Raw genomic sequence first — 22321 nt, 5'->3', positions numbered from 1 at the left:
TGGGCCGCTGTCCAGGAGTGGGCTACCACCCTCTTATATCAGCAGTACTTGGCACTATATATTTGATTCATGATGAACAGACAAAGACAGGATCTTATTCATTTAACAATCAATCACTCAGTTTATTGCTATAAACATTGGTGAATGAGAATAAAGTCATATTTCCATGTAGCTGAAAAGTGGGGCCCAGGAGTTGGTTAATGGTGGGTACGTGGAACCCCAGTCCGGGACTGCTCCCAATCCCTCATAAACATGCACGCTCAGCTAAGCATGTACGTATGTATAAGAAATGGGGAGAGGGGAGACAGATGCTGCCAGACACCTCTAGTGTCAGCTAAATTGAACCCCTTTCTGATGTGGGGCGTAATAGTACTCCCCACGTCATAACCCCCTGTTTGGTCGGGCTCCGGCGCTGACCCTGCACCTTTCCGGGCACATGTCAGCTGATCTATACAGCAGTTGACCCAGCGGTCGGCGCTCATAGCAAGTGAGCAAATCTGCTACACACAGGCGATCTGATCATCACCTCTATGTAGCAGAGGCGATCGGATAAGTGCTGCTTCTAGTCTCCCATGGAGACTATTGAAGCAAGCAAAAAGTGTAAAAAAAAAAAAAAGAAAAAAAAAAAAGAAGTTTATAAAAAAAATATATAAAAGTTTAAATCACCCCCTTTCGCCCCATTCAAAATAAAACAGTAAAAAAACAAACAAACCCACATTCATATATTTGGTATCATCGCTTTCAGAATTGCCCGATCTATCAATATAAAAAAAGAATTAATCCAATCAGTAAACGGCGCAACGAGAAAAATTCTAAAAGCCAGAATTACGTGTTTTTGGTCGCCACAACATTGCAATAAAATGCAATAAGGGGCGATCAAAACATCATATCTACTCCAAAATAGTATCAATAAAAAAGGCAGCTCGGCGCGCAAAAAATAAGCCCTCACCCGGCCCTAGATCACGAAAAATGGAGACGCTAAGGGTCTCGGAAAATGATGCCATTTTTTTTTAAGCAAACTTTGGATTTTTTTTCACCACTTAAATAAAAAAGAACCTATACATGTTTGGTGTCTACGAACTCGTAATGACCTGGAGAATAATAAAGGCAGGTCAGTTTTAGCATTGAGTGAACGTGGTATAAAAAAACCCCAAGAAACAACTGTGGAATTGCACTGTTTTTGCAATTTCACCGCACTTGGAATTTTTTTCCCGTTTTTCAGTACACGATATGGTAAAACCAGTGGAGTCGTTCAAAAGTACAACTTGTTCGGCAAAAAATAAGCCCTCACATGGCCATATTGACAAAAAATGAAAAAAAGTTATGGCTCTGGGAAGAAGGGGAGCAAAAAACGTAAATGCAAAAACGGAAAACGCTCTGTTCATGAAGCGGTTAATAACTATGGACTGATGGATCGCACATTCTTCTTTCTAAAATAACAGAGATGCTGCGATGCTTCGAAAAGAATATGGTAATAACACAATAAAACCCTTCAACAATACTGATTACAAATTTACTCATCAGAAAAACCATCTGAGATACGGTGACAGCATGGTGGTCCTCTATCCAGCTAGCATACTAGGAAGAAATGGCAGGCTATTTTCCTGATAAAGGATTCTTTAGTCTTCTCTACTGAGTTCTGTAATTGGCAGAATGGTAACGCCAGGAAAGCAAAATAAAACATAAAACAATTGGCAATAAGCTGGTGTGTTACTGGAACAGAAACTCCCAGCTCTTTATAACTTAATCCAGGTTACAGATTACAAAAAAAGGCTATTGTACAGAGCCCCGAGCAATGCAACTATAGTCCCCGATTAATTAGCACAAAATGCACGCTAAAGTATAATATTTGTAACGTAAGCCCCAAGACTTCTACTCGATAAACTATTACAAATACTCGAGTGAGAAATACTGGGCAAAATACCAGGCCCTAGCAGCTATTACTGGAAAACAATCTTGTACAGCTGGTTATCACAACACCCCAGATCTGAAGGTCAGGTCACTCCTTTTCCTACTGATAATAGAGTCAATATTGTATACCAGGGAAGCTTTAATCATACAGTACACCCAGACCACCTAAAGAGTTATTTCACTTAAAGGGGTTGGCCTCTACCTTACAGGTCCTTTACATGTGAACTGTCATAGATAAGCACTTCCCTAAATACCTTGCTTTCTAAAGTCTTTCTATAACCCGAGCTGCTCTCCTTGTCTCCACATTATCTTTGGGAGAGACTCCCCCCATAATTCCTGTGATGTCACCTCAAAATCTCCCTGAGCTCCCAGACTCCTAAAATTGATGGGTGGGTGTCACTTGTTGTGTGGGCAGGGCTACATTCAGCAGAGCTCACCCAACTCCAGAGCATGCTGCTACAAAGCTCCCCCCTGCAGGCATAGTTCGCGCCCCCTGCAGAGTCAGACCCCCTCCCCCTGCAGGCACAGCCTAAAATGATAGCTATTGGCTTCTTTTGAGCTTTGTTACAAAAGCTGGTAGAAAACGGCAGGATGAGAGAAAAGATTTCTTTTAGATTTTTGTGAATTCTATTTTCTTCTTTTCTGCCACCAACCATTTTCAGCTCTATACATTCACCTGTGTACTGAGAGGGATCTAGAGCACCCAGACGAAACTGACACACAAGAATGGAAGAACATACAAGTTCCAAGCAGGTGTTGTCCTAAGTCTGATTTGTACCAGGACTGAAGGACAATAGTACTATCCCCACTGTCACCCTGGTGTAACGAGACTATAAAAGTATATTGAAAGTTTTTGAAATATTAACGGAATTTATCTTGAAACAGTCAAATATGTCCAATCAAAAAGAGTTCTACAATCGGCAGCACCCTTATCCTCATGCCCCAGTAGGGCAATTAAACACCCTATTGGGTGGCCTGCTGGAACTACGCTCTAATAGCTAAAACTAGACACTTATACAGTTTAGGTCCATATATATTTGGACAGAGACTACATGTTTCTAATTTTGGTTCTAGACATTACCACAATGAATTTTAAACAAAACAATTCAGATGCAGTTGAAGTTCAGACTTTCAGCTTTCATTTGAGGGTATCCGCATTAAAATTGGATGAAGGATTTAGGAGTTTTAGCTCCTTAACATGTGCCACCCTGTTTTTAAAGGGACCAAAAGTAATTGGACAGATTAACATTTTATTTACAATTATTTAATTTCTAGTACTTGGTTGAAAACCCTTTGTTGGCAATGACTGCCTGAAGTCTTGAACTCATGGACATCACCAGACGCTGTGTTTCCTCCTTTTTGATGCTCTGCCAGGCCTTCACTGTGGTGGTTTTCAGTTGCTGTTTGTTTGTGGGCCTTTCTGTCTGAAGTTTAATCTTTAACAAGTGAAATGCATGCTCAATTGGGTTGAGATCAGGTGACTGACTTGACCATTCAAGAATATTCCACTTCTTTGCTTTAATAAACTCCTGGGTTGCTTTGGCTTTATGTTTTGGGTCATTGTCCATCTGTAGTATGAAACGACGACCAATCAGTTTGGCTGCATTTGGCTGGATCTGAGCACACAGTATGGCTCTGAATACATCAGAATTCATTTGGCTGCTTCTGTCCTGTGTCACATCATCAATAAACACTAGTGACCCAGTGCCACTGGCAACCATGCATGCCCAAGCAATCACACTGCCTCCGCCATGTTTTACAGATGATGTGGTATGCTTTGGATCATGAGCTGTACCACGCCTTCGCCATACTTTTCTCTTTCCAACATTCTGGTAGAGGTTGATCTTGGTTTCATCTGTCCAATGTTCTTCCAGAACTGTGCTGGCTTTTTTAGATGTTTTTTAGCAAAGTCCAGTCTAGCCTTTTTATTCTTGATGCTTATGAGTGGCTTGCACCGTGCAGTGAACCCTCTGTATTTACTTTCATGCAGTCTTCTCTTTATGGTAGATTGGATATTGATACACCTACCTCCTGGAGAGTGTTGTTCACTTGGTTGGCTGTTGTGAAGGGGTTTCTCTTCACCATGGAGATTATTCTGCGATCATCCACCACTGTTGTCTTCCGTGGGCGCCCAGGTCTTTTTGCACTGATGAGTTCACCAGTGCTTTCTTTCTTTCTCAGGATGTACCAAACTGTAGATTTTGCCACTCCTAATATTGTAGCAATTTCTAGGATGGGTTTTTTCTGTTTTTGCAGCTTAAGGATGGCTTGTTTCACCTGCATGGAGAGCTCCTTTGACTGCATGTTTCATCACAGCAAAACCTTCCAAATGCAAGCATCACACCTCAAATCAATGCCAGGCCTTTTATCTGCTTAATTGAGAATGACATAACAAAGGGATTGCCCACACCTGTCCATGAAAAAGCCTTGGAGTCAATTGTCCAATTACTTTTGGTCCCTTTAAAAACAGGGTGGCACATGTTAAGGAGCTGAAACTCCTAAACCCTTCATCCAATTTTAATATGGATACCCTCAAATGAAAGCTGAAAGTCTGAACTTCAACTGCATCTGACTTACTTTGTTTAAAATTCATTGTGGTAATGTCTAGAACCAAAATTAGAAAAATGTAGTCTCTGTCCAAATATATATGGACCTAACTGTACATGCTGTAATGCTGGTGGGTTTGGACCCTAGTCCACTGGCCGAACTTACCCTGGAGGGGCGGTGACTAAGTGGCTACCTGGTCTTCACTAGCGCCTCAGATGGTGAGTATTTGTTTGGGCCACAGGATAGCCACCAGGTGCCACTCCAGGGAAGTGCCTGGGCCTGCAGCAGCTGACCCATGGGTCACAGCAGGTATGCGAGGCACAGAGGGGTGAGACAGAAGCGTTGTCAGACGGTTCGGGGTCGAGACAGGCAGCTCAGGTTCAGGATACAAAGCCAAAATGGGTCAGTAGCGGAGAGAACAGACAGGACGAGAACACAAGTCGGGTCAGTAATGAGAGGTATAAACAACAGAACACCTCGACAGGAACTACATGCAAACTGGAATCTAAGCTCAGGCAAAGGTGTGGAAGGGGGCGCAGCCTAATATAGCCCCTGCTTGATGGTGATTGGCCGGGGAATCCAAACCCTGCAGGACACATCAGGGTTAAATTTCTACAGGATGTGGCCGCGCTGACCTATAGCCATGTGGATACAACAGGGATATGCGGTAGAGTTGGAAATGCTGCATGGACTCAGCAGGGCGGCCTAGCAGAGCGGCAAACGCAGTAAGTAGAACGGCAGCGGGAATGCATGCAAGTTACCACCATGACACATACACTACATATGTACAATTCATGGCCCCTGTATAGAGAGGGTCTATAATCTGTAAACATCTAAGGCTAATAGGTAACATGGGTATAAAAGCTCCAACATGTGGCTTCCCAAATTAGGCCAGATGGCGTCGTGTAAAATGAAACTTATAGCTTTATTAAGACCTATCAACAAGGATCCATCAACGGTTTTAATATTTCACTTTGCTCTTTTGACATCCACTTTTTTGGTTTATTACTTCATGTGGCTGAATAACCCTTCTTATATTGGAATGTCACTCTCAAGATTAAAAGGAACCAGTTATCAGAAAAAAATGGTATTAACCTGCAGCTCTAGTGATAGTCTTTTCAAAAATATTCGACAGACTAATGTTATGTTTGGCTGCAGGGCGAAAATTAAGTTCCTGTGTATTCTCCCTGCAGCTGTTTGCCTTCAGGTGCAGCACCAGCGCTGTGATCAGTAAGCACACTGCAATAACTCTCCCAGCCCCTTGTATGACATCTTGCATGCAACATATGTGCAGAGCAGGCTATCACTAAAGGAGCAAGATGTTAGCCTTAATATAGTTTTTCCATTCATTTATATATATATGGCTGACTGGCTTTTTAATGTTTCATTCTTTGCATCCTGTGTCACCGTTTCTTTGTTATTTGTAAAAAAGCTTTTTTCATATGGTGATCCCATAGCATTTACATACTTCTTTCTTCCTTTGTTTCAAGAAGAGCGATTACAGCGCGCTCACTGTGTAGAAAGCACTGACTGCTCAATGCTGCCGATGTCGTCCACTAGCCTGGAAGTGAGCGGCTGCAGATAAAGTTATATTCTATGTTCTTCCTGGAACCAAACATCATATCTAACAGCCACATATATTTGAAAATATATTTACCTGTAGGTTAGCACTATGACTGCAGGTATATAATGTGTTTAATTTTACAAAAAAAGGTTCACAAAAATAAAAAGTCAGGGATCTCCGAGCTATAATATCCACATAGAGAGCTGCGTCTGACAAGCAAAGTCTTATAATCAAGGCACTGTTAATGTGCGTCATGAAGAATAGAATAGAGTAAATTGTACCAGAAGTTAATGATACAATACACAATGATATAACCAAACTTTTCATAAATACAGAATTTTTCGGACCATAAGACACACTTTTTTCCTCCAAAATTTTGGAGGAAAATGGAGGGTGCGTCTTATGGTCCGAATGTTGGGGGGTGTATATTTATGTGTGGTGTGGGGGGAGCAGTATCGGTGGAGGAGCGGGGCACAGGAGGCAGCAGCCGCCCGCAGCAGCCTACACTGTCCCCGCTGCTAAAGAAAATGAACATTCACTGCTCTCCATGCCCATGAGGCATGGGGAGCACTGAATATTCATGCTCCTTAATAGCGGTATACAGTGTAGCCATGCTGCGGCTGCTGCCGGCTATCTCCTGTGCCCTCCGTTAAAGGCATGAATATTCAACCTCTCTCCACGCCCATGGGCGTGGGGAGGGGGTGAATATTCATGCCCTTTAATGAGCAGGCACAAGAGATAGCCGGCAGCAGTAGCAGCCGCAGCGCGGCTCCGCTGTGTACCGGCTATGAAGGAGAGTGTAGTCACTGCTCCTCGCGCACACAGACCCGGCGTGGGGAGCAGTGACTTTCGGCAGCTGATCTCTCCTTTTGAGCCGCGCATGGCAGTGACGTCATGATCGGCTCACATGGAGAGATCAGCGCAGGCAGACCGGACGCAGCACTAGAGGAGAGAAGAGAGGTGAGTATGAGTGTTTATTTTTTTTTTTAATGTGCAGCCTGATGGGGATTAGGGGTGCCAAGCATACCAGGACAGGGATTAGGGGTGCCATGCATACCAGGACAGGGATGAGGGGTGCCATGCATACCAGGACAGGGATGAGGGGTGCCATGCATACCAGGACAGGGATGAGGGGTGCCATGCATACCAGGACAGGGATGAGGGGTGCCATGCATACCAGGACAGGGATGAGGGGTGCCATGCATACCAGGACAGGGATGAGGGGTGCCATGCATACCAGGACAGGGATGAGGGGTGCCATGCATACCAGGACAGGGATGAGGGGTGCCATGCATACCAGGACAGGGATGAGGGGTGCCATGCATACCAGGACAGGGATTAGGGGTGCCATGCATACCAGGACAGGGATTAGGGGTGCCATGCATACCAGGACAGGGATTAGGGGTGCCATGCATACCAGGACAGGGAATAGGGGTGCCATGCATACCAGGACAGGGATGAGGGGTGTCATGCATACCAGGACAGGGATGAGGGGTGTCATGCATGCCAGGACAGGGATGAGGGGTGTCATGCATGCCAGGACAGGGATGAGGGGTGCCATGCATGCCAGGACAGGGATGAGGGGTGCCATGCATACCAGGACAGGGATGATGGGTGCCATGCATATCAGGATAGGTATGAGGGGTGCCATGAATACCAGGATAAGGATGAGGGATGCCATGCATACCAGGACAGGGATGAGGGGTGCCATGCATAACAGGACAGGGATGATGGGTGCCATGCATATCAGGATAGGTATGAGGGATGCCATGCATACCAGGATAAGGATGAGGGGTGCCATGCATACCAGGATGGAGGGATGCCAGGCATACCAGGATGGGGATGGGGACCACATATAAAAGGAAGGGGGCGGCATATATACCAGGATGGGGGATATTGTCAGAATTGGGGGACATTACCTTATACCAGTGTCAGCAGAAGACCCTCTCCCTCTTAAAAGTGCATCATGACCACATTTTTTGCTTACATTTTTATTTATTTTTTTTCCTCCTCTAAAACCTAGGTGCGTCTTATGGTCCGGTGCGTTTTATAGTCCGAAAAATACGGTAATTGAATAAATGCAGATAAGGACAATGAATTATTTGACACTACCTGAACACACAGCCTTCATAAAATATGCAGAATGTGTTTTATTCTGCTGTCCGTGATGACACATTATCTACGGAAGTAGATTTATCTCTAAAGTCCCTTATAGATAATGGAAGTCAAATTCCAGCAGATTCCAGAAAGAGAAGTCATGAACTTTCCCTAGTACCACTACCGAGTCTCACAATACCCAGAGATCTGGCCCATCCCATAGACATGACATGGAGTAATGCAGCAGGAGATCTCACTGAAGATATCAAACATATCTTCTGTATATTGCTCACAAATGTGTAATATGCATAGTGAAATGTAACAAAATTGAAATAACTGGAAAAGTAATTTGCTATTTTTAAAAGTCCTATTACTAAATCTCGGCAACAAGCTGATTATGACACAGTGCTTGTATTTTATGTCCAGTGGAAAGATGATTCATGCTATTCCCTCTATTATTTAGGGCTACATGTCATCTCAACACATAGCAAAGCCAAGCAACACAAAGCCAATATCTAAACACCTTTTCTGGCTAATATAAAGTGTTGGCACTTTATTATTAAATGGAATGTCCACCTGTCGCCTGATTCATGCTGCCCAAACCGCTGGGCAGGCAGGTGTATCCCTCTCTGAAACACTCTAGAGTTTCAGAGAAAACAGAGACAGGATCAGTCCAGGGCTGTCTCTGGCCAGCTTTTTCCAGTGCCGCTGCAGGTGATTGAGATGTGTCTCGATATGGGAGAGACCTGTCAATCACCTGGAGACCAAAGGCAGAGACAACACTAGTCCGGCTCCACCCCTGGCCGGCTCTTCACAACATTGCTAGAGTTGATTGACAGGTCTCTCCTATGGCGAGACACTTCTTAATTACCTACAGTAAAGCTGGGAGAAGATATTTAAAGTCCATTTTCTCTGAAGCACTGGCAATTGTACAGCCAGGCTTTGATTAATGTTGCAGGAGTTTGGGCAGCATGAATAAGGTGGCAGGTTGCCTTTAAATGCATGTAACTGTGGCTAAAAATTATTTTTGCAATTGTTTCTCATTAAAAATTTTGCAATGCTTGCCTTCTATCACTGGCTGCAGAATGCGTTATCTGAAAATACGTCAGTCAGCGCACTAGGATTGTTTGACATGGAGGTTGTAACTCTTACCGGTCTTTTTCTGAACTCTTCTCAGCTGATTTATGACCACATCAAAGTTCAATGTGAAAATACACAAAGAACCGTTCAAGACAAAATGGTGGAAAATCATTTAAAATGTCCGCAAAGGTGGACAATCAGCTTTAATTCCATAATTGCAATATGAAAAGTATTTGTGGTTCTTCATAGAAACTTACCTCTGATTTTTCCAATTTGTTTTGGGCTTCAGCTTGGGCAACAACTTCATTCATATTTGTTTCCAGAACCATCCCACCCATCACCATTTCATGTAATATATAATGTACCTGCAGGTAAAGCATAAAACAATCACTGATGCAAATCATACTTTACCATTAAAAGGGTTATTCAAGTTGTGTTTTCAGCAGCACAAAACTCTCCAGTCTCATTACTTGCTTGTTGTTTGGGGGGCAGGCACTCCTACTAGTTCTGGCCAGCAGCTAGTGTTTGTTCCGAGTCTACACAGTTATCAGTATTTTTGCATATATATTTGAACAGGCACATGGAAAGGGTAAAGTGAAAGCCATGATTAGGAGAACTGCTTTGGAAGCTGTGTGCTAGAGGGGACCAGGGGATTGTGATTCTACAAGACTGATAACAGGTCAGGTGATGAAGGGGAAGGGAGGTGAATGCTGCATAGAAATCAATGGGCTAGAGAGATGGGATCTCAGGAATTAAAGAGGTTGTCTGAAACCTAACTGAATTTATGATTCTCTATTTCATGTAAAAAACTAAGAACAATTCTATCCTTCCCGTTCTAGCTTCCGATCATTTTTTTTCTTACATTTGATAACGTTTCAATTGAATCTCGGTATGCTATCCCTGGCCGCCTCTGTGTTATATACATTGAGTACTGACAGTGCACTCCCGCACCGGATATTAAGAGGCTTGTTACTTCTCTTTCGAGCCAGCAAGGGAGCGCACTGTCAGTGCGCAATGAAAGTAACACAGCATCGATCAGGGGCAGCATACGGAGCATGTGTCCGTATTGACACCAAGCACACGCTCAGTATAGCAGAAAACAGCAAAGTCCCTGAAAGAGTCTTCCCCTACGATCCATTTCAGGGTGGAGACAGCAGCTGTGGCAGTGACCACAGCACCAGTCCCCTGATGACATCTCGTTTGAGAATCCCCAGTTCATGCTGGGATATTTAAATTAAATATCATGGGATGTAAAAATAAAAAAAAAAAGACCGATAGCAAGTTAAAGGGAACCTGTCACCAAAAAAAAAAAAAATGCTATTAACCTGCACATATGGGATTAATCTGCAGGTTAATAGTGTTATTAACCTGCCCAGCGCCTGCCAGGAGAAAATAAATTTTATTCCCCACAACAGCGTTCCGATGTCAGTCAGGGGGGCGGCGCTGGCGCGGGTTCTATACAGAGCAGCGGCTGAAGTCGTGTCCCCCCACAATGACTGACAGCCGGCCCTAATGCAGAGGGAGTGTCAGTCAGGGCCGGGGATGTGGTTCAGTTAGCGCAGGCGCCGTCCTCGTGACTGACCCCAGAACGTTGCCAGGGGGAATAAAAGTTAATTTTCTCCCCGCAGCATTTGGCTAACTGCGGGCACCGGGAAGGTTAGTAACGCTATTAACCTGCAGATTAACCCCATATCTACAGGTTAATAGAATTTTTTTCTGGTGACAGGTTCCCTTTAAAGTAGAGAGGGAAGGGCAGGGATTTTTTTTTTTAAGCATATTCGAAAAGTACTTAGTATTTTCGCTTTAAATAGGGAATCATATTAAATTCAGCTATGTTTCAGACAACCCCTCTAACTCCAAAGCCTGGAATAAAACTACAGCGTATACTCAGCCAGGCTCTGGTGGTCGGTCTCCTTGGCAACATGCTGTACACTATGTAAGATAATTGTAAACTTGCTTATTTTCATGCTGTCTAACTAAAGCAATTTAATAACATTAGAAAACGCCTTTAAAAAGGGGTTGTCCAAGTAAAACATCTTTATCATCTAAGATACTGCTGGGATTCACAATCCAGAAGACCCCTGTGTGATTGCAGCTTTATGTATTTGACAACCACTCCATTTACTTACTAATGGTTCACTATGCGGTCACTCACATTAATTGTTATACAACTGCCTAATTTTTTCCACTTATCTTCACATTTAGAATATATAACTTCCTTATTCTAGCTACACTTTGCGGTCAAAGCTGAAATTCCAAGTGAGAACTCATATCTGATAATCTAAATTTATATAATTTATTAAGTGTTTACTGATGGAAGCCACCATCATATTCACAGTATTAGAACACAATGGCATAAGTCAGTCACTATTGTAAAAGAAAAATAAAAGAATGTACAGCGAATAGTATAAAGATCATTGGAACCTGAAGGTGATGTACATGACATACATGATAGATCTATGAAGGTGATGAACTTGATGTACCTGATAAGACACTAGAAGTATATTGAGCCTTTTAATTACCAGCCATACCAAGTGCAGTGACATCAATGACAACCTGAGAAACGGGCTACGTGCTGAATGCATGACCGCACTAACCAGAGCTGTAGCCATAATACATTGGATTGCTTTCTAATCTGTTCGTTTTTTTTTTGTGTGGCACAGCCAAGCCTGTACTAACTTTTTCTTTTAAGTATGAAAACACGGTGTGTGAACATGGCCTCAGGCTCCCCAAGACAACAAATAGTCACTGGTATTATTAGGTCATGTTTTTCTTCAAAGAATTAGTAAGTATGGGATACACACAAAAAAATCCTAACAGCTCCTCCCTCAATACAATGGATAAAAGGAATGGGGTGCATCATATTATAAATGATGAGAAATGTATAAATTCCAAAGTGTGTCCCCCAGGAGAACAGACCTTTCCCTCTCCTCTGTCTGACTGTGAAACAACTGCAGAAGGAGCCTCTCCCACTGCCCTCTGTAAGAAGATGAACACCACCCCCATACTTCATTAGTCAGACAAAAAGGGAAGGGATCCAGGGGAAATTAACACATGATCCTGCAGGATTTCTAGAATATCAAATACATTTGTGAGCTAGTGCAAAATATTTTTCTACATTTTTTGCTAGTAGATTTTTTTTTTTTTTTTTATTATTTGATGTGAGTCATAGTCAAAATTCATAACCAATAACTGAGCGGTAGCATTCAGAAAGTATGAAGGGTTAGATAACAGGAAGAAATCAGTTAGTTAAACTATTGACAGCTTTTTAATATCAAGGCACTTCCATTCACTTGTATTACTTCTATGGGTGGTGGTCTTCTTACAGCCCATAGACCTACAACAACTACAGGAGATTAGGAAGCCAGTATACAGCCATTGCACAGCAGAGGTATACAGGCTGCAGCCATTGCACAGCAGAGGTAAACAGGCTGCAGCCATTGCACAGCAGAGGTAAACAGGCTGCAGCCATTGCACAGCAGAGGTAAACAGGCTGCAGCCATTGCACAGCAGAGGTAAACAGGCTGCAGCCATTGCACAGCAGAGGTATACAGGCTGCAGCCATTGCACAGCAGAGGTATACAGGCTGCAGCCATTGCACAGCAGAGGTAAACAGGCTGCAGCCATTGCACAGCAGAGGTAAACAGGCTGCAGCCATTGCACAGCAGAGGTATACAGGCTGCAGCCATTGCACAGCAGAGGTATACAGGCTGCAGCCATTGCACAGCAGAGGTATACAGGCTGCAGCCATTGCACAGCAGAGGTATACAGGCTGCAGCCATTGCACAGCAGAGGTATACAGGCTGCAGCCATTGCACAGCAGAGGTATACAGGCTGCAGCCATTGCACAGCAGAGGTATACAGGCTGCAGCCATTGCACAGCAGAGGTATACAGGCTGCAGCCATTGCACAGCAGAGGTAAACAGGCTGCAGCCATTGCACAGCAGAGGTATACAGGCTGCAGCCATTGCACAGCAGAGGTATATAGACTGCAGCCATTGCACAGCAGAGGTATATAGACTGCAGCCATTGTACAGCAGAGGTATATAGACTGCAGCCATTGTACAGCAGAGGTATATAGACTGCAGCCATTGCACAACAGAAGTATATAGGCTGCAGCCATTGCACAGCAGAGGTATATAGACTGCAGCCATTGTACAGCAGAGGTATATAGACTGCAGCCACTGCATGGTAGAGGTATATAGACTGCAGCCACTGCATAGTAGAAGTATATAGACTGCAGCCATTGCATGGTAAAAGTATCAGAGCACAGATGGTTTGTGCAGATAAAGGCATAATGAGGAAGCTCTCTGCCAGACAAATTCATCGGATTAAGCAAGGAGCTGCTAAAATACCATTATAAACCTGCTGATGCCTCCAGAGCTTTGCAGTTGTGTATAAACCTACTATTTGGCAACCCCTAAACAGTCCTTACAAGCAGAAACATGACAGTGGGCCCAGACTAATTTTAAAACACTCTTGTTTACGGATGAGTGCCGTGCAACCCTGGATGGTCCAGATGGATGTAGAAGTGAATGGTTGGTGGATGGTCACCATGACCCAACAAGGCTGTGACATCAGAAAGGAGGTGAGGTGAGGTGAGAATCATAGGGAGAGAGCTGGTAGGCTGCTTTACGGTACCTTAAGTTGTGAAAATGACCTCGGCAAAGTATATAGAGTTTCTGACTGGCCACTTTCTTCCATGGTATAAAAAGAAGAACCGTGCCATCCATAGCAAAATAATAATTTTCATGCATGACAATGCACCATCTCATGTTGCAAAGAATACCTCTGAGTCATTGGGCATAAAAAGGAGAGAAACTCATGGTGTGACCACCATCCTCCCCTGACCTCAACCCTATTGAGAACCTTTGGCGTATCCTTAAGCAAAAGATCTATGAGGGTAGGAGGCCGCTCTGGGGGTATATTCTGACATCCAGCAAAGAAATTCAAGCAGAAACTATCCAAAAACCTCACAAGCTCAATGGATGCAAGAATTGTGATGGTGACGTCAAAGAAGGGCTCCAGTATTAACAGGCCAAGTTACATGTTAATATGTTTTTGATTGCAAATGCTTTTGATTTCAATACATGTGACCTCTTTATGCTTCAAATTCAACAAAATCACCAGTTTCAGTTCTTTACAATCTATAAAATGTTTGGAAACTGAGGTTTGTCCAATAAAATGTGATTTATACTCTAACGGTTGATGATTTGGACATTATACTGATGCACTTGCATCCACCATTTAGGAAATCTAATAAAAATAGCATTTTCATAATAATTTGGAAGGTGGAGTATTTACATATAGACAGCATATAGAGGAGATATATATATATATATATATATATATATATATATATATATATATATATATATATATATATATATATATATATATATATATATATATATATATATATATATATATATATATATATATATATATATATATATATATATATACACTGCTCAAAAAAATAAAGGGAACACTTAAACAACAGGATATAACTCCAAGTAAATCAAACTTCTGTGAAATCAAACTGTCCACTTAGGAAGCAACACTGATTGACAATCAGTTTCACATGCTGTTGTGCAAATGGAATAGACAATAGATGGAAATTATTGGCAATTATCAAGACACCCTCAATAAAGGAGTGGTTCTGAAGGTGGGGACCACAGGCCACATCTCAGTACCAATGCTTTCTGGCTGATGTTTTGGTCACTTTTGAATGTTGGTTGTGCTTTCACACTCGTGGTAGCATGAGGCGGACTCTACAACCCACAGAAGTTGCTCAGGTAGTGCAGCTCATCCAGGATGGCACATCAATGCGAGCTGTGGCAAGAAGATTTGCTTTGTCTGTCAGCGTAGTGTCCAGAGGCTGGAGGCGCTACCAGGAGACAGGCCAGTACACCAGGAGACGTGGAGGGGGCTGTAGAAGGGCAACAACCCAGCAGCAGGACCGCTACCTCCGTCTTTGTGCAAGGAGGAGCACTGCCAGAGCCCTGCAAAATGACCTCCAGCAGGCCTCAAATGTGCATGTGTCTGCACAAACAGTTAGAAACCGATTCCATGAGGGTGGTTTGAGGGCCCGACGTCCACAGATGGGGGTTGTGCTCACAGCCCAACACCGTGCAGGACGCTTGGCATTTGCCAAGGAACAACAGGATTGGCAAAGTTGCCACTGGCGCCCTGTGCTCTTCACAGATGAAAGCAGGTTCACACTGAGCACATGTGACAGAGTCTGGAGACGCCGTGGAGAGCGATCTGCTGCCTGCAACATCCTTCAGCATGACTGGTTTGGCAGTGGGTCAGTAATGGTGTGGGGAGGCATTTCTTTGGAGGGCCGCACAACCCTCCATGTGCTCACCAGAGGCAGCCTGACTGCCATTAGGTACCGAGATGAAATCCTCAGACCCCTTGTGAGACCATATGCTGATGCGGTTGGCCCTGGGTTCCTCCTAATGCAAGACAATGCCAGACCTCATGTGGCTGGAGTGTGTCAGCAGTTCCTGCAAGATGAAGGCATTGAAGCTATGGACTGGGCCGCCCGTTCCCCAGACCTGAATCCGATTGAGCACATCTGGGACATCAAGTCTCGCTCCATCCACCAACGTCACGTTGCACCACAGACTGTCCAGGAGTTGGCGGATGCTTTAGTCCAGGTCTGGGAGGAGATCCCACAGGAGACCATCCGCAACCTCATCAGGAGCATGCCCAGGTGTTGTAGGGAGGTCATACAGGCACGTGGAGGCCACACACAATGCTGAGCCTCATTTTGATTTGTTTTAAGGACATTACATCAAAGTTGGATCAGCCTGTAGTGTGTTTTTCCACTTTAATTTTGGGGGTGACTCCAAATCCAGGTCTTAATTGGTTAATAAATGTCATTTCCATTGATGATTTTTGTGTGATTTTGTTGTCAGAACATTCAACTTTGTACAGAACAAAGTATTCAATGAGAATATTTCATTCATTCAGATCTAGGATATATTATTTGAGCGTTCCCTTTATTTTTTTGAGCAGTGTGTATATATATATATATATATATATATATATATATATATATATATATATATATATATATATATATATATATACATACATATGTACATACACACTGCAGTGACCATACGGAAGACATATATACTACACTAACTGTATAGAGGACATATATAGACTGCAGAGATTATTCTAGCAGACATTATCATATACATAAAAGTTTGTCTTATGAATACAATAAATATAGTTCTTAACAGATTAACTTTATTAAGGCAATAACTTGGGATTAGAGTCCATAAAACTATATTGTAAGGTCATGTGAGAAAAATACTGTATTATGCAAGGAAAAGTACGAAAACACGTCAGCAATTTTTATCTGAAGCGATAACGGAATTACGTGGAACCATAAAAGCGTGGCAGCCTTCAGTGCGCTGCTCTCCTGCTATTTCACTTCTAATGACTGCAGAATACCGCAACTAATTGGTGTAAGATTACTTTATAGCCGTGTTGTGGACAGATCACAGAAGCCTGTAATGGCGTATCAGGGAATGCACGGGGGAAATAGCTATGACAACACAATATTTACATGCTCCGCAGCAAAGCCATAAAAGACGTAAACCCCCACAACCGAGAGGTTTTTAATGAAGCATGCCTTTTTGATCGCAGGTTTGCCACTTCATATATACCAAATATACCAAATATACCGCTGAGGGAATGTGGCGCACCCTCTGGAGAAATGGGTAATATTCCTACTTATGGAAAAAGGTCAAAACAACACTTACTTTATGTAAGACATATCCTACTGAAATTACAAAAATGGCAAAATAGTGCATCAAGAGTCCTTCAAAACTCACCTTATCCACATTAAAGATCAAGTCAAGCTCACATACATTTTCAAAGCATTTGTCCAAAGTTTCCACAAAAACCTGCAAATACAGAACAAATTCAGGTTAATAGCGAATTCTCAGATTTTTCTTCTATGCCACGCCGCTTTACTTAGGACCCTGGAATTATATCCCGATGGTGATGCCCTGTAAGTACTGTGATAATGGCAGCACGGACTGTTGAGCTTTTGATACCGTTTATTGTCATTGACGGCAGATGATGTTTACAAACAGTACAGACCAAAAGTTTGGACACACCTCATTTAAAGATTTTTCTGTATTTTAATGACTATGAAAATTGTACATTCACACTGAAGGCATCAAAACTATGAATTAACTCATGTGGAATTATATATTTAACAAAAAAGTGTGAAACAACTGAAAATATGTCTTATATTCTAGGTTCTTCAAAGTAGCCACCTTTTGCTTTGATGACTGCTTTTCACACTCTTGGCATTCTCTTGATGAGCTTCAAGAGGTGGTCACCGGAAATGGTTTTCGCTTCACAGGTGTGCCCTGTCAGGTTTAATAAGTGGGATTTCTTGCCTTATAAATGGGGTTGGGACCATCAGTTGTGTTGTGCAGAAGTCAGGTGGATATGCAGCTGATAGTCCTACTGAATAAACTGTTAGAATTTGTATTATGGCAAGAAAAAAGCAGCTAAGTAAAGAAAAACGATTGGCCATCATTACTTTAAGAAACTTGAAAAAGTGTCCCCAAGTGCAGTTGCAAAAACCATCAAGCGCTACAAAGAACTGGCTCACATGAGGACCGCCCCAGGAAAGGAAGACCAAGAGTCACCTCTGCTTCTGAGGATGAGTTTATCCGAGTCACCAGCCTCAGAAATCGCAGGTTAACAGCAGCTCAGATTAGAGACCAGGTCAATGCCACACAGAGTTCTAGCAGCAGACACATCTCTTCAACAACTGTTAAGAGGAGACTTTGTGCAGCAGGCCTTCATGGTAAAATAGCTGCTAGGAAACCACTGCTAAGGACAGGCAACAAGCAGAAGAGACTTGTTTGGGCTAAAGAACACAAGGAATGGACATTAGACCAGTGGAAATCTGAGCTTTGGTCTGATGAGTCCAAATTTGAGATCTTTGGTTCCAACCACCGTGTCTTTGTGCGACGCAGAAAAGGTGAACGGATGGACTCTACATGCCTGGTTCCCACCGTGAAGCATGGAGGAGGAGGTGTGATGGTGTGGGGGTGCTTTGCTGGTGACACTGTTGGGGATTTATTCAAAATTGAAGGCATACTGAACCAATATGGCTACCACAGCATCTTGCAGCGGCATGCTATTCCATCCGGTTTGCGTTTAGTTGGACCATCATTTATTTTTCAACAGGACAATGACCCCAAACACACCTCCAGGCTGTGTAAGGGCTATTTGACCAAGAGGGAGAGTGATGGGGTGCTACGCCAGATGACCTGGCCTCCACAGTCACCAGACCTGAACCCAATCGAGATGGTTTGGGGTGAGCTGGACCGCAGAGTGAAGACAAAAGGGCCAACAAGTGCTAAGCATCTCTGGGAACTCCTTCAAGATTGTTGGAAGACCATTTCCGGTGACTACCTCTTGAAGCTCATCAAGAGAATGCCAAGAGTGTGCAAAGCAGTCATCAAAGCAAAAGGTGGCTACTTTGAAGAACCTAGAATATAAAACATATTTTCAGTTGTTTCACACTTTTTTGTTAAGTATATAATTCCACATGTGTTAATTCATAGTTTTATAGAATCATAGAATGGTAGAGTTGGAAGGGACCTCCTGGGTCATCTGGTCCAACCCCCTGCTCAAAGCAGGATTCACTAGATCATCTCAGACAGATGTCTGTCCAGCCTCTGTTTGAAGACGTCCATTGAAGGGGAACTCACCACCTCTCGTGGCAGCCTGTTCCACTCATTAATCACCCTAACTGTCAAAAAGTTTTTTCTAATATCTAATCTGTGTCTCCTCCCATTTAGTTTCATCCCATTGCTTCTAGTCTTTCCTTGTGCAAATGAGAATAAAGATGATCCTTCTACAATGTGACAGCCCTTGAGATATTTGTAGACAGCTATTAAGTCTCCTCTCAGTCTTCTTTTTTGCAAGCTAAACATTCCCAAATCCTGCAACCGTTCCTCATAGGACATGGTTTGCAGACCAGTCACCATTCTGGTCGCTCTTCTCTGAACTTGCTCCAGTTTGTCTATGTCTTTTTTAAAATGTGGTGCCCAAAACTGTACACAGTATTCCAGATGAGGTCTGACCAAAGAGGAGTAAAGACCGATAATGACTTCACGTGATCTAGACTGTATGCTTCTGTTAATACATCCCAGAATTGTATTTGCCTTTTTTGCTGCTGCATCACACTGTTGACTCATGTTCAGTCTATGATCTATTAGTATACCCAAGTCTTTTTCACATGTACTGTTGCTTAGATCTATTCCTCCCATTCTGTATATGCTTTTTTCATTTTTATTGCCCAGATGTAGTACTTTGCATTTTTCCCTGTTAAAAACCATTCTGTTGGTTGCTGCCCACTGCTCCAGTTTATTTAGGTCTTTTTGAATCCTCTCTCTCTCTCTCTTCTCTAGTATTAGCTATCCCTCCTAGCTTTGTGTCATCAGCAAATTTAATCAGTTTACCCTCAATTCCTTCATCTAAATCATTGATAAAGATGTTGAACAATACAGGTCCCAGGACGGAGCCCTGTGGTACCCCACTTGAGACATTCATCCAGCTGGATGTGAAGCCATTTACAACCACCCTTTGAGTCCGATCACTAAGCCAGTTATGAATCCACCTAACAGTTGCCTGGTCCATTGCATACTTGGTCATTTTTTCAATAAGGATGGTGTGAGATACTTTGTCAAATGCTTTGCTGAAGTCAAGATATACTATATCTACAGCATTTCCCTGATCCACCCAGTCAGTGATTCTGTCATAGAAGGAAATTAAGTTAGTCTGACATGACTTGTTAGTTACAAACCCATGCTGACTCTGGTTAATCACTTCATTCTTATCCATGTACTTACATACATGTTGTTTAATAATTTGTTCAAAGATCTTTCCTGGTATAGAAGTCAGACTCACCGGCCTATAGTTCCCAGGGTCCACCTTCTTCCCCTTTTTGAAGATAGGAACAACATTTGCTCTTCTCCAGTGTTCTGGGACTTCTCCTGTTCTCCAAGAATTTTCAAAGATTATGGAGAGTGGTTCTAAAATTTCTTCTACGATCTCCTTCAGTACTCTGGGGTGTAATTCATCTGGACCTGGAGACTTGAACTAATTTATGTTAGCTAAATATTCCCTCACAATCTTTCTGTTTACAGATAACTTGGATTCCTCTATTCCTTTAAAAGGACAGTGAAGATCAGTTGATGTTACATTTTCTTTCTGAGAGAAAACAGATGCAAAATAGGAATTAAAAAGTTCGGCCTTCTCAACATCCTCTCTTACCATTTCTCCATTTTCATCCTGTAAAAATCCTATAGCATCTTTGACTTTTCTTTTACTTTTGACATACCCCCAAAATCCTTTTTTATTGCTTTTGACATCTCTTGCAAGCCTTAATTCATTGTCAGCTTTAGCTAACCTGATACGTGCCCTGCAGGATCTGCAGACTGCATTATAATCTTCTTTAGATATGCCTCCCTCTTTCCATTTAATAAACATTTCTTTCTTTCTTTTTAGCATGTGTTTAAGTTCTGTGTTCATCCATCCTGGTTTCCTTAAATGCTTCCCATTCTTCCTACTTTTCGGGATTGTTAACGATTGTGCTTTGAGAATCTCATTTTTAAAAATTTCCCATCCTTCCTGGACATTTTTGTCCTTAAGGACATCCAGCCATTGGATCCCTCCTATTCTCTTTCTGAGTCTCTTAAAATCTGCCTTTCTAAAATCAAACCTTGAAGTTTGAGTCTTCACATGTCTTCCTCCTCTAGTTATCCAAAATTCTATAATAGCATGATCGCTGCCTCCTAGGGTCCCAGCCACCTTTACCTCCTCAACCATTTCCTCCCTGTTTATAAGGATTAGATCCAAAGTAGCAGATCCCCTTGTTTTCTCCCCTACCTTTTGGAAGATAAAGTTGTCAGCAAGAGAGGATAAGAATTTGCTTGACCTGTTAGTTTTACTTGAGAGAGATTCCCAACAAATGTCTGGATAGTTGAAATCTCCCATGACCACTACATCATATTTTTTGGAGAACTTGGTCATTTGATACATAAAGAGTTCATCCATATCTTCAGCTTGCCCAGGTGGCCTGTAGTAAATGCCTACAATAGTGTCCTTTCCGTTGTTCTCTCCTTGTATTCTTACCCAAACAGTTTCCACAGAACTCCCAGTCTCTGAAGCTTCAATCTCTGTGCAGACATACGCTTTTCTAACATACAATGCAACACCTCCTCCTCGTTTATCAAGTCTGTTTCTTGCAAATAAGTTGTATCCTTTTAGCCTTTTATTCCAATCATGTGTATCGTCCCACCAAGTTTCAGTGATTCCAATGACATCATATTCCTTTTCCTGCATTAGTAGTTCCAATTCTCCTTGTTTGTTGCCCATGCTTTGTGCATTTGTATAAAAACATTTTAGTTTGTGATTGGTTTCTCTTCCTCCCATATTTTTATTATTTAAATTGTTTTGTCTTTGTTCTTCCTTTCCACTTCCAGTAGCAGATCTCAATAGTATTTGTCAGCTGTATGGCTTTTTCTGGCCTTTTGCTTCCCTTCCCACATTGTTCTAGTTTAAAGCTCTCCTGATGAGTGTAGCAAGGCGACTTCCAAATACATGTTTTCCAGTCTTCGTAAGGTGCACCCCATCTCTAGCAAGTAGTCCATCGTATAGGCAATTCATTCCGTGATCCAGAAATCCAAATCCTTGTTGACGGCACCATCGACGTAGCCAGTTGTTCACCTGTAGAATCTTATTCCACCTCATTGTTCCATGGCCATCCACTGGGAGGATGGATGAGAAGACCACCTGCGCTCCCAATTCTTTCACTTTCTTGCCTAAGTCTTCAAAGTCACTGCAGATGGTTTCCAGGTCCTTTCTTGCGGTGTCATTTGTCCCCACATGTATTAGCAGGAATGGGTAGTGATCTGTAGGTCTGAAGAGTCTTGATATCCTGTCAGACACATCTTTAATTTTTGCTCCTGGAAGACAGCACATTTCTCTTGAGGTTATGTCTGGTCTGCAGATAGCGGCCTCTGTTCCTCTTAACAGGGAATCCCCCATGACCACCACTCTCCGTTT

General features: G+C 42.6%; 1 protein-coding gene across 4 annotated transcripts in view; it reads right to left on the bottom strand.

The window, feature by feature from the left end:
• Positions 1-22321, bottom strand: part of AP3S2 (adaptor related protein complex 3 subunit sigma 2) — a 62839-nt gene that overhangs the window by 3312 nt on the left and 37206 nt on the right. For 2 of the 4 annotated variants that reach the window (XM_073653219.1, XM_073653220.1), the window contains exons 4-5: positions 17056-17127; positions 9457-9564 (exon numbers count right to left, since the gene is read on the bottom strand). In XM_073653219.1, the coding sequence (XP_073509320.1) occupies positions 9457-9564; positions 17056-17127 (180 nt within the window). The remainder of the gene's footprint in view (positions 1-9456; positions 9565-17055; positions 17128-22321) is intronic. The other 2 variants (XM_073653221.1, XM_073653222.1) reach the window with 1 other exon arrangement.

Source organism: Phyllobates terribilis, unplaced genomic scaffold, assembly GCF_046119375.1.
Source record: "Phyllobates terribilis strain yellow unplaced genomic scaffold, ASM4611937v1 Scaffold_11__3_contigs__length_659146591, whole genome shotgun sequence".
In the NCBI taxonomy this organism is placed as follows: domain Eukaryota; kingdom Metazoa; phylum Chordata; class Amphibia; order Anura; family Dendrobatidae; genus Phyllobates; species Phyllobates terribilis.
Note: the sequence above shows the minus strand (reverse complement) of the source record. Positions and strands in the feature narration are given on the sequence as shown.